The 12,196-nt window shown below is 43.3% G+C and overlaps 1 protein-coding gene across 1 annotated transcript; it reads right to left on the bottom strand.

The window, feature by feature from the left end:
* Positions 1–4,470: 4,470 nt before the first annotated feature.
* On the bottom strand, positions 4,471–5,986 carry cox7c (cytochrome c oxidase subunit 7C). Its single transcript, XM_080729258.1, has one exon. The coding sequence runs from the start codon at positions 4,830–4,832 to the stop codon at positions 4,641–4,643; it is 192 nt and encodes a 63-aa protein (XP_080585384.1). The 5' UTR covers positions 4,833–5,986; the 3' UTR covers positions 4,471–4,640.
* Positions 5,987–12,196: the final 6,210 nt, after the last annotated feature.

The raw sequence follows: 12,196 nt of genomic DNA, 5'->3' as shown, positions 1-12,196 counted from the left end.
ACTGTCTGACAACAGACTGAAGCTTGCAAATGGACTTTGGAGAAGTAATGACTTTATGTCACCTTGAAGACCGAGCACTGGACCAGAGTGCTCTCTCTCTTTGTCTTTAACAATGGTTCTCAACCTTTTGAATTTCAACGACCCCCAGTTTAAAATTCATTAGGCCACGCGCACCAATTTTGATACCATGTGTTTATTTAACTCTGAGAGGGTACACATGTGTACCCTCTCAGAGTTGCAGGTCCATAGGACCCTTAACAATGTAATGTAGATGGAACAAAGCAGTGTCAGGCATTTAACGTTTTCGATATCAATTTTATTGAGTACACGTCTTAACATCATTCCTGGCCGTTGGCATCCGGTAGTGCCAATGCATAGGACTGTATAGGACCGAGACCCAACAATTCCCCCATGAGCAAGTACTTGGCAACAGCAAGGGAAACTAGACCAGGTCAACCTGGTTGTGCCAGACCCCCGGTTCTGCCAACCCCCTGTCTGTCATCATCATTTATGACATCATGCCTTTTGTAGGCATGTCATCATCATGTCATCATCATATATACCCTTTATATAGAAAACCCGGACAGACCGACATTTGCTTATGTAGGCCTACCCATTTCATGGGTCTGGCAAAAACTCTAGGTGGGTGGCCATCTGTCTTGAAGGGTTCGAGACAGAGATGAAAAGGAATTAAGCCCGGGCAATACGGTCAACATCAAGTTTTGACCAAAATAACTCAACATCAACGTCAGATAGTAGATGAAGAAGCACTGCGTGGGTCCGTAATTATGTTAGACTGAGAAGACGTGCTCTCCTCTGCAGGCATCACAGTGTTAAAAAATCAAACCTCGGTTCGAAGTGAAGCGGTGAATTTGTATTCTACGTGTTCTAGATCTATACATTCTGTGATCTATACTTTCTATGTGCTTTAGTTCTAGTTCTGAATGAATTAATGATTTTGTCTGGAGAGCCAAATTGTCATGTGAAGCTTGGCCAATCCTTAATTCTTCATTCTGGACATGCACAGGACATGTACAGGACAGAAAAAAACTAAACAAATCACAGCACGGAGATGCACGGGACAGGTACAGGACAGACAAAGCCACACCTTGGAAGCGGCTTTCACCGCTTCAAAAAAAGAAACTTAAAGGAAAAATATGCAAGCTTGTGTGTACACAAAAACATTCCCCCTCCCCCTCCCCTCTATGACAGGCATCAAATAGGTAGTTGTCTGTGATGCTTTCATTGATTAGAGAGATCACTAACGAGGACTTGACACTTTTATGGCCCAATCCAATTACCTTAGTGCACAACCCCTTTAAGTTAAAAGGGAGCAATTAAGAGCTCTGGCTGAGCTCCCCCTGACAAAAACGTCCCTCCACTGTTTCTGTTGACATTTAATGTCAACATAAAGAGTGGAACAGAAAATAAATACAGCCAGGGGATGTGTCTTTCTTCAAGGAAACACCCCAGCACAATAATAGTTACTGATGAAGGGAAGTGACTGCTAAAAATGTATATACATGTATATATTTGTAATAGTCTTAAAGTTACCTAATAATTCCTTTAAAGAAGGTCGAAGGCAGCTCTGTTCAGTTCAAGTAGAACATCTTTTATTCATCTGTAGCAAGGACCCGAAAGATCGTGAACTATTGTATGTCTGGGCAGGGTAAAGCCAGTCCTGACCTTCACATCGGTCGTCAGACCTGGGTATAGGGGCGAAAGACTAATAAGCATCTACTAGCTGGTTCCCTCCGAAGAAAGAAAAGGAAAACACACACAGGTGACCAACATGTTTCAGCAGGAGGTCTTCACCAGGGTCCACTGACTCAACGTCAATATTGTAACAATAATATAATATTGTGACAATAATATCATTATTATTGATGTGATGTGGCGCATTGTAAGCTTGTGTATCTGCTATTTTCTCAATCAACCACGAACGGAAAACATATATTCAATATCAGAATATTATGATATCCAAATCCCAGACACTATCTAGTCACTCATTTCATGATAACAATATAACATTGCTATTTTGCCCAGCCTTATAGAAGGAAGTGAAGTTGAAGTTGGAAGTCAAGCTCCCGTAGCTAGAAGCTGCTGAGGGGACTTAGTGGAGTTTAAAACAAAGGAACGTAACGTGAAAGAGGGTGGGTCGGCTTACAGTGACACTGACAGCATGAAATTCAAATGAAGAAACAGTTGAAGTGTGAGAGAGAAAGAATGAGGAAATGTCCATGTATTTGAGCTGAGCAAACATAATGTAATGCCACCGTGCAGCAGCAGCAGCAGCACATCCCAAAGCAGAGGCCCTGGGCTGGGATGTGTCTTCTTGAGGAGGGCAGGAGCTGGCATGTTGATGTCTCAGCATCAAGCAAGGAAATGCAAAGACAGGAGGGCAAGGCTGTAATGAAGCCAGGGTTTTGGAAATGCCAACCGGATAATACCAGGAAGTTGCTGCTGTCCTTGTCACACATAGGCTAGTCTATAACAATGTGTGAATTTGGAGAGTGCCATAATTATATTATTCATGCCTGTCCCCGTTACCATACTACTGCTAACCATTTCCAACTCCAGATCACCCATGAGCATCATTTGAGCCCTCGCGAGAGAAAATGTAGGAAGCAATCTATCGTAAAGTATATCTTTTCCACTTGCCACCTGAATACAGTTCTTATCTAACGTGTTTGCAACCCAGTCGAGAGAAAAAATTGAGGGAGAGGCGGTTAAATGTGGGCAATTTTGTGTAAGTGAGCGTCAGTCAGCGTGTGTGCGTGTGCATGCGTGAGTGTGTGTGTGCATGTTTGTGTGTGTGTTCCATAAACTTCCACGACCCAGGGGACAAAACAAGTGACGTCAGGACGTCGGTACTCGGGCCGTGGAGGGAGGAGACGGGACTACCCAGACCAAGAGAGGGATTGGCCAGTTCTGTGCTAGAGTCATAAGCTCTACCCCGTCTGTAAGTTTCTGAGCAAACAGCACTTGGCCTATACGTAGTGTGGCTATGCCACGACACCAGAGTGAACAAATCCATATGCATTTATATTTTCTATTATTATTAAATTTGGTCCACTCCTTACCTTGTTAAACTTCCACTTTTAACCTGCTTCAGCTTTTATCAATGCTCTCTATATTGTCCTACAGACCTGCTGTGCATGCCTGTATTGTATCTTAGCCTAGGCTATTTTGTGTAAGTTAAGTTTAAGTCCAGAGGACCAACACCTAAAGGGCAGTGTAGTCGGTTTTATGAATTTGTATATACAGTACTGCTATGTTTTAATAGTTAAAGCATGGTTCCAGGTCTAAATGGCTGAATCAGATTTTTGAATCAGATTGGTGGTCCCCCGACACACTCCCAGCGCAACCACAACCAGAACCCAGTCAACTATAATAGAGTTAAATGTAATACTTAACACTATTAGTATGCAAAAGGGAAAAGGAAAAACAGCAGTATAAGATACTGGTTCCCAAACGTTTTAGCTCAAGACCCAAAAGAGAAATTAGAGGTGTTTGCTCGGGACCCAAACTACTGCAAATAGCAAATATAAAAGCTGTCAACGCGTCACTTCACAGCGCGTATTGAGCTTATAGATCTACAATTTTCACTACTTCAACTTGTTTTCAATTTATTCATGGAGATTATTCGATTTATTATTTATTCATCCAAATACATTGGAATTGTTTTTAATTGATAAGATTTTGAAATAATATATACATATATTTCAATGTAGGAAACAGAGAAAAAAAGGAGGTTATTTAAATTGGCCCGCTACCCGCATATGGGTCCCGACCCACTGTTTGGAGAACGGTGGCGTAAGACCTCCTTAGAAGGGAAATAAAGCCACTCTTTATACTGTATGTTCTATGTTCTTTTTTTGTGTGGCTGTAAGGGGTGGAAGCCCAAGCCACATTTCCAAATAAAGCTGACCTTGACCGTTACCTTATTGGGTCTGCTCTGGATCCAGCTCTAAGGACAATGAGAAATCACACCTAGTGGGAAGGGAGCGGTGCTATTTTTATTAGTTCATTTCATTTTTAAGCGTCCCACAAAGGTTGGCCTGTTGTCAAGTGTGAAGAACTGGAAGTTAACTGAGGCCTTCTTGGTTTTGATTTCTGAGAGACCAAGGGATGGCTTCGAGTGGCTACTGTACATACACTCTACTTCCACATTTTTGGTTCCCAAGTGCTGAAGATTTGAACACAGAGCAGGCACACTAGGATTTGAGATGGTAGAAGCACAGCAGTGTTTTAAACACGGAAGTTTTGCAAACAGGAAACAGCAGCTTCAATAATCCTTAGTGATCCTGGGGGCTTGGTGGCCATGCTCAGGTGTAGAGCGGACGCCTGGGAATCACTAGGTTTCCCATTTGATCCCCAGCTCCCCCTATGGGTAGGTTAATGTAATGTTCTAGTAATCTCTCAAGACAGATTTAGAGCTCAGCAGCTGAACCTGTCAACAACTCCAGTTACAACGTGTAGAGTTAGCAATGTTAGGAATGTAAACAAAGCCATGTGCAACATCATAGGCCTGTCTCTACAAGTGGAAGCGGGTGGTGCCCCCAGAAGCAAATCCAAAGGGAGGATTCCCACCCCCCTTCCTTTTTTTGCCCATAGGACAGCATCACATCTGCAACACGTTACTTCTTCAGGAGCTGGTGTCTGACGAGAAGGAAGGGGAACGCAAAGCCGCTGCCGAAGAACACCGTCATCATGCCCAGGAGACGCCACCGGTTTTCCACGGAGAACGGCAGGTTCTTCCCCGGTCCCTCTGCGTAGTGAGTAGAGCGCACCGCAGAGGTGGTGAAACGTCGCACAGCCTGGCCCAGCATGCTTCTGGTTATGTTGGGTTCAAATGTTCCGTTGTCGAGTTTGAAAAACTGGAAGTTAGCTGAGAGCTTCTTTCGTCGTTTCTGAGAGACCAAGTGATGGCTTCGAGTGGCTAGAAGCAAGCATATAAGTCAGAGTCTATGACATCAGTTCTCTGAGCGTAGTTAAATGTGTTCTATCGTGGCGATCACAGTGGCTTATATCCTTTTCCGGTCGGGGACACTCTTGACATCACAATGAAGTCACGTTGAGTCAGCCATGCCCAAATATGGAATTCCTGGCCAACACGCTTAAATGTGGGTCCGCAGGTACTGTATCTGATTATCAACAGCGTCGGTTGGGTAACCATGACGACTTGATGTATTAACAACAAATATGGACATCATAAAATCCCTTTAAATAGATATTCACAATCCTTTGATGCAAGCTTAGATTAGATTAGTAGAAATGCATTATTGCCTTGACGCATGAAACATAAGTAGGGGCCCCCTGTAGCTTTACAAAAAGAACCTTCGTATGGTATCAAACAAGACACACGTGCATATCTCCTTGTATGGGCCGTTCTGTCCGTGACATACATGGAGTTCTATGCTCATTCCATGCTACTACACACAAAGCCAGACCTAGGAGCGGTTAGCACCGCTCACAACTGTGTAGAGTAAAAAATAATTACAAAATAAAAAACAAAAATTTGCGTCGTAGCCTGCGACACATTTATTGGTGAGGCGCCAGCCAGGTGGTGTTTGTAAACAAAATGGCATGTGATTCCCTTCTACACTATGGATTCCAAATGCAAAAAAAGTAAGATGACGAGGAAAACAAAGAATGTCATAGTTCATGGAGAGTCGTTTGATTTTACTGCCAATGCTGTTGGATTACATGTATGTATGTTTGATCAGAACAAGTTATAGGCCTATTTATGAATGCTTGTTGACATGTATTTGTGTTTAGTAATTGTATGTATGGGCTAATATAGCCTCATTTAATAGCCTGTGGCTGCCTTCATTATAAGGCAGATTTTGTGTATATTTTGGAGGGTATTTATTTGTATTGACTAGTGCCACAAGCTGGTTACATTTACTATGATAACCTGATACCATAAGCAACACGTCATCTACATTTGGTCATTCAAATTTCTATTAATTCATTGTTTTCATTTTAACATTTACATAAGGCAGTGTAGCCTCTTTTTGAGTAGGGGATGTTGAATGTAATTGGCTATATGGCTATTAATGATATAATAATATAATAATTGGGGATCTTCTATAATTCCTTTTGATGATGATCCGTTTGTAAAGGAATAAAAAAAACTAGACTGCACTCTGTTGAGGTGCCAACTTGCTCCTTGTGCACTTGCGGCCATGTATGGCCTACTTGTGTGCCAGATAGGACAGACGAGAAACACAAATATTTTACTTTCATTTTACAACAGTAGTTACACCTAACCTCGACAGTCTAATGAGCCTGGGACCTTGCCCAAATATGGAGCCATGTGGGATGGATACGTAATCACGCTGTTTTGTTTTGTTTGTTTTGTTTGGCTCAGAGGAGAGCCCCGAAAAGACAGTTTTCTTCTTTTTGGCTTGGTTTGTCTCTTTAGTGGGCTCCGTCTCTTTTTTCCGTTGTTTACCTTTGGTGGCCATTGCTGTCAGTTCCCACCTGATGTTGTGCGGGAGTCCCAGCTGCTCCAGATCATATCGAATAACTGCAAGCTTGCATAGCATCTTCAAACAAGGAACTAAGTCAAGTCTGAAGACGTTATGCACCCGGTGGAGTGTGTTGAATCCTCCAAGCAGGATGATACTATCTCCCACCCTGCAACAGCACATCCACTGCATTGAACATGGGCCTTTCCCCTTGGGCACAACCTTCTTCCAGGAGAAGGTGTCAGGGATGAATTTCCACAGATCATTGAAGCGCTTCTGGTTTGTGTTTCTGCCACCAAATATGTACAGCTCTCGATTGCAGGCAAAGGCTAAATGACCCCAACGTCCTTCTGGAACCCAACGTCCTGGAATTAGCTGTTCAGAAGCCAAACTGGTCTCTGTGCTGCTTATCGTGTCTGCCTGACACAGAGACCAGCAGTAGGTCTCTGTGTCAAACACTCTGACGATGTTGTCGCACAAGTCTTTGCCTACGCCCCCGAATACGAACATCTTTGTTCCGATGATGGTGGCAGTGTGACATGATAAAAAGGGGGCTGGAGTGCCTCTGGTGTTAATTAAGGACCAGACCGTTGTTGCGGTGTCAAGCTTGTATATATCATTTTTGTATCCATTCTGGTTGTATCCTCCATAGATAAACTTGACCATCCCCAAGACACAGGCTGAGTGGTCCTCCCTCGCCTCTGGAACAGTCCCAGAAACCTTAGTCTTGAACCATATGTGGGTGTTGACATCAAATGCATAAAGTACATTGCAGTAGACACTTGTGTAAATAACCTTCCCTCCCCAGACATAGATAATGTGTTCGATCAGCACAGCTGTGTGGCTGTGACGCATGAAGGGAACCTCAGAACGGAGTTTTCCTCTTCTTCCAGACTTCATTGGGGGTAATGTCAACCAGCGCAAAGACACAGTGTTGAAGACATGCACTTCAATCATCATCAAATTGATGTCACTGTCGTTCATGTTACCGTATGCTCCAAAGGAGTACAACTTGTCCCCCACTGCCACAGGAGCGTGATATTCCATCTCTTTTCCTGCTTTCACATGACGTTGAATGGGTGGTGGCCCGATGGAAGTCCAGTGCAACATTCCATACACCAGGAAAACAGCACAATGAAAGGGGTTCAAGTCTTGCGATGCAAAAGAATGGGGTGCTACAAACGGGTGCTACCACTTATGTTGGTACAGTGGCACAAACGTCACACAATGTGTGGACAATCTGCGAAGGAAGTCAATGAATGTTGAGCTCCCTTACACAGCACAGTGATCACCAGCGCAACCTCTGTCTCTGGTTCTTGCACAATCCAAGATTGGCTAACTTGTCAAACACCTCCCTATAGCCAACTATCGTGTGTGATTGGTCAGACACTCAAAGTGCTTGTGATTAATATTGCTTTATTTCCTCAATCTGTCAGCAACGTACAATGGACCGTCTTGAGAAAAGGTTGGAGGCACAAACCTCACTCTCTGAGTGACTCCAAACATGACCCAAAGGCAATTAATTAACAGAGAGTGATAGTATACACACTTTGTCCTGAGGATCTGTCAGCAGAAATGGTGGAAACACAAAGACAAATTATTTATATCAAAGCATGTCAGCAGTTGATGTAAATAACATGGTAAAATTACCAGCAGTGTATACAGTGGGCAGGCCAACCATTCAGAAACCAGAGTGAGCTGCTTTTGTCCACTCCAAACTTTCCTCGGTTCCGGAAGCCCAGCTGAAGATCGAGGCCGACTACCTTTTTTCACTGATAAAAACAAAATAAAAACGTAAGAAATGATGACTAAAACTAAAGACTAAATATATGGACAATTTTGTAAACAAATAAAAACTAGACTAAAATGAGATCCGGTAGGGCTAAAAGTAATAAAGTTTGGTTGCGCTCGGGTGTTGCGCTCTGAAAATAGACCATACATTTTTATTATGTCTTTTTGTTTTTTATAACGTTTTTTACTGAATGCGTGCTTCGTCTACCTACGTTTTTACGCTATGAATACAGGTGATTGAGATTGTGGCTTGTCCATCGGGGTGCTTTGGGGACAAAAGGTTTGAAAAACACTGCAGCAAACACTCTCTGATTTTACTGCATAGTGACTTTCAAGTTGCAACCCACCAAGTAGTCACTACAGCTTAGCCAAGCTTAATTTCATTTACAGTAATGACTGCGCCTTGAATATGTGCTGAGGAAATACAAGGACATCTACATTATGCCAGAAAGCTGAACTCAGCAAGGAAGCTCTTCTAGTGAATTGGCAAGAAAACGAGGTTGGGGTCCTGGGTCTCTCACGCCTCATAGTTCTTAGACCAAGGTCAATACATGCAGGCGATACATAATTATCTCTAAATCAGCTTGAAGTATTGTTTGGCTAATGGCCACTAATGTTGATGGAGGGGAAAGGCTAATGAGAGTGTGCTTCTGTGTGTATGTGCACATCATTCACTATAGCACATTTACTAGGCCAACTGGAGGACTGGGTTGTGGATGGCAACAGTGGGTCAGCGGTTAAAGAGGTGGTTCCATAGTTTTGTACTTTTTCTGTTTTGTATGTGTCTAAGGCATATCTCAAACTCAAGGCCCGGGGGCCAAATCAGGCCCGTGAATGAATTATCTTTGGCCCGCGGGATGATATTTAATTTCTATTAACTGGCCCACTGGTATATTGAACCCGCAAAGTCCAACATCTTAACCATCAGACCAAAGGGATATCCCTATGGACTGGGGGAGAATTTAGACTTTTGAGGCCATCAGGCTGAGGCAGTGTGTCACTCTGCTACACACGCATCACCATAATACTACAAGTCCCACAATGCACTGCTATGGCATTGGCACGTATCGAGGGCCCGTGACCACAAGCCTGCGTTTAAATAAACATTGAACCAATCCGGCCCTCGACTTGTACCATTTTTAAAATGTTGTCCCACTGTGTATTTGAGTTTGACATTCCTGGTCTAAGGAGTTAACATTACTCCAATAGACTCCCTTGTGTGGTTAGGGTTAGGGTTAGGCTGATGTGCAAATATGTCTTCCTTTTTGGTTACTTCCTGGAAGCTGAAAGCTTTCAACAGGCCCAATTTAAATACACTATCATCCCCTCCCCTTTTCACCACACAAAACACTGTGGGTGTGGCTAACTTCAGCTTGGTCACCACTAGGGCTGTCTTCGACACAGGATTTATGAAGTCGATTCGAGTCGCGGGGGTTAATCCGACGCGTCGACGAATCGTTTTATAGTCTACTTTGTGTAAAAAAAAGAAAAAAAAAAGTGTTGCTTTAAACCACGTCAACATAATAGAATAATACATTAAGAGATGAATTGAATACACAGTGTTTTCGGTGATATCGGTGCGCGAGCACAAATGTTATCTGCATAGCAGTGTACAACCATAGAGTTATAACACACCGTTAAAACAAATAAAACATCTCCGCTGTTTCAACTCTGCCCCGTCTCTCTGCAGCGTGCAGTAGAGATGAGACATTCGCGAACGATTCCGCTCTCTTGAACGGCTCTTTTAAATGAACGATGGGATCCAGTCCGCAGTCGCGGGACACAGAGCACTGACAGAGTAATGAGTCAGTGTCGAGAACGGATTCATTTCAGAAAAGGATCATAAAAAGGTGGAGGCATAGCTCCCGCTTGAGCCAGGAGTGTGGACATGTCATGGACGCAAACACAGCGAAACACAATCATTCATCATGGATTACAACACTGGAACAATTCAGAAGCACTTTAATTAGAAAATGTAACTTGTAGCCTACACTTGTGTATGTTAATTTGACTTTAGAAGATTGTTTACTACTTCGTGGACGCGCGTTTGTGCTGTGGCAGGTTATTTAATATGGGATTTTGACAGCGTGCTTCCTCCTCTTAACGGAACACCGTCCCGGCTCTGAATGTTTTAACGAAGCGGCGGTCTGAACCGTTCTGGCCGTTCCCCCGTCTCACTTTCAACCCGACGCTGGTGCGAGACAATAAATAACTGTTCGCCAATTGCTACTTCTCATTGGAAGTACATGACACCACACCAGTCCAGCAGTGCACCGCAGTACTGGCAGTAGTAGGCTAACTGGTGATATAAAAAAATATATATTTTCGCTTCGACTCAAACAATTGGCGTCGATTCCCGGGGCTTAAAACGACGCGTCGATTCGTCGATTTTTAGAAGACACCCCTAGTCACCACCCACCTGACAACCAGGCATACTTAGGGTGCGTTCGCAAATGCGCACCGGGAATGGGAACGCACTCACGTATTAGTTTGTATTGGCCAGTGCGCTCAGTGCTTTATATCCAGACACTTTCCATACACTTTTTTGAAGAATCACGGCACAATGTCTTTAACAATGTGGCATCCACTGGGTTCAAACCCCACTGTGGCCTTTTGGTAGAGTAAGTGATTTAATTTAATTCAAATAATAACAAAATGGGTCTTTAGTACTAGTTAAAGACCAGGGGTTCCTTAAACTTTTTCGGCTCAGGGCACCCCTATAAATATTGTTTTCGTCCAAGGCACCCCATTATATTCATAATTTTCACTCCCAGCACCTCACTCATATTTATGGCATATTTTAGCGATTATGTTGAGAGGAAAACATTGAGATAATAGCCATTTTGGTTGGAACTGACTGTTTAAAATTAAACTAAATATTTTTCCAAATTTTACTAAATAAGTGTCCAAATATATTTCCAAATATTATCAAATTATCTCACGGCACCCCTGGACTGCCGTCACGGCACCCCAGGGTGCCCCGTCACCCACTTTGAAAACCCCTGACTGTTTGGTCCATATTTGGACTTCAGCCTTATCTCCTGTGAGGAGAAAAAAGCAGTTTCAAAAACTGTTGGGTGAAAGGTTTTCCTCCAATCAGGATAGAGTGGGGCCTTCCTCCAATCATGGTCGAGTGGGTGCCTTATGTGCACCAAGGCCCGCCCCCACTTGATCATGATTGGAGGAAGGCCCATGCATGTCACCTACATGTAAACTGAAACTTAAGTGAAATCACTTACCCCACCTTTAAAACAACCAGCAACACAAAACGGTCTCTAACATAACATTTACAGAAAAAGAAAGAAAGAAAGAAAGAAAGAAAGAAAGAAAGAAATAAAGACTCAGAAAGGAAATCGCACCAGTATGATTATCAATGCGGTATCAAACACAACGCACGTCTGTAAGTGGTGCATTTATATACCGCCTTGCCGCCTTTATCCAAGGTGCTTTACAGAGATTGTTCATTACATTCACCGATTCTTTCATACACTGATGGCGGAGGAAACCATGCAAGGCAACAACCTGCTCACCGGGAGCAACTAGGGGTTCAGAGTCTTGCTCAAGGACTCTTTGACACTATAACTCTGGGGGACCCCGGGATCGAACTGGGAAACCTTCAGAAACCTTCCTTGTTCTAAGACGGCAACTCTACCCCTGAGCCACTACCGCCGGTCTCCTTGTATGGGCCTGGCTGTCCGTGCTCATAAGGACAGTCATACCGACACTCATGTCCGTGACTGGTGCTCATACGGACATGCATACAAAGCCAGATGTAGGAGTAGTTACAGTAGCACCACTCAAAAACATAGTTTTTTACTGTAGTTGTGCATCAAATTTTGCAGACCAAATGATAAAGATACAAATTGATTTGACCTTTGACAAGCTGTTCTTAAATGCACTTTTCCCGCAAACAATGGTAAATGATGCAT

Source organism: Nannobrachium achirus, assembly GCF_963921795.1.
Source record: "Nannobrachium achirus genome assembly, chromosome: 7".
Classification (NCBI taxonomy): domain Eukaryota; kingdom Metazoa; phylum Chordata; class Actinopteri; order Myctophiformes; family Myctophidae; genus Nannobrachium; species Nannobrachium achirus.
Note: the sequence above shows the minus strand (reverse complement) of the source record. Positions and strands in the feature narration are given on the sequence as shown.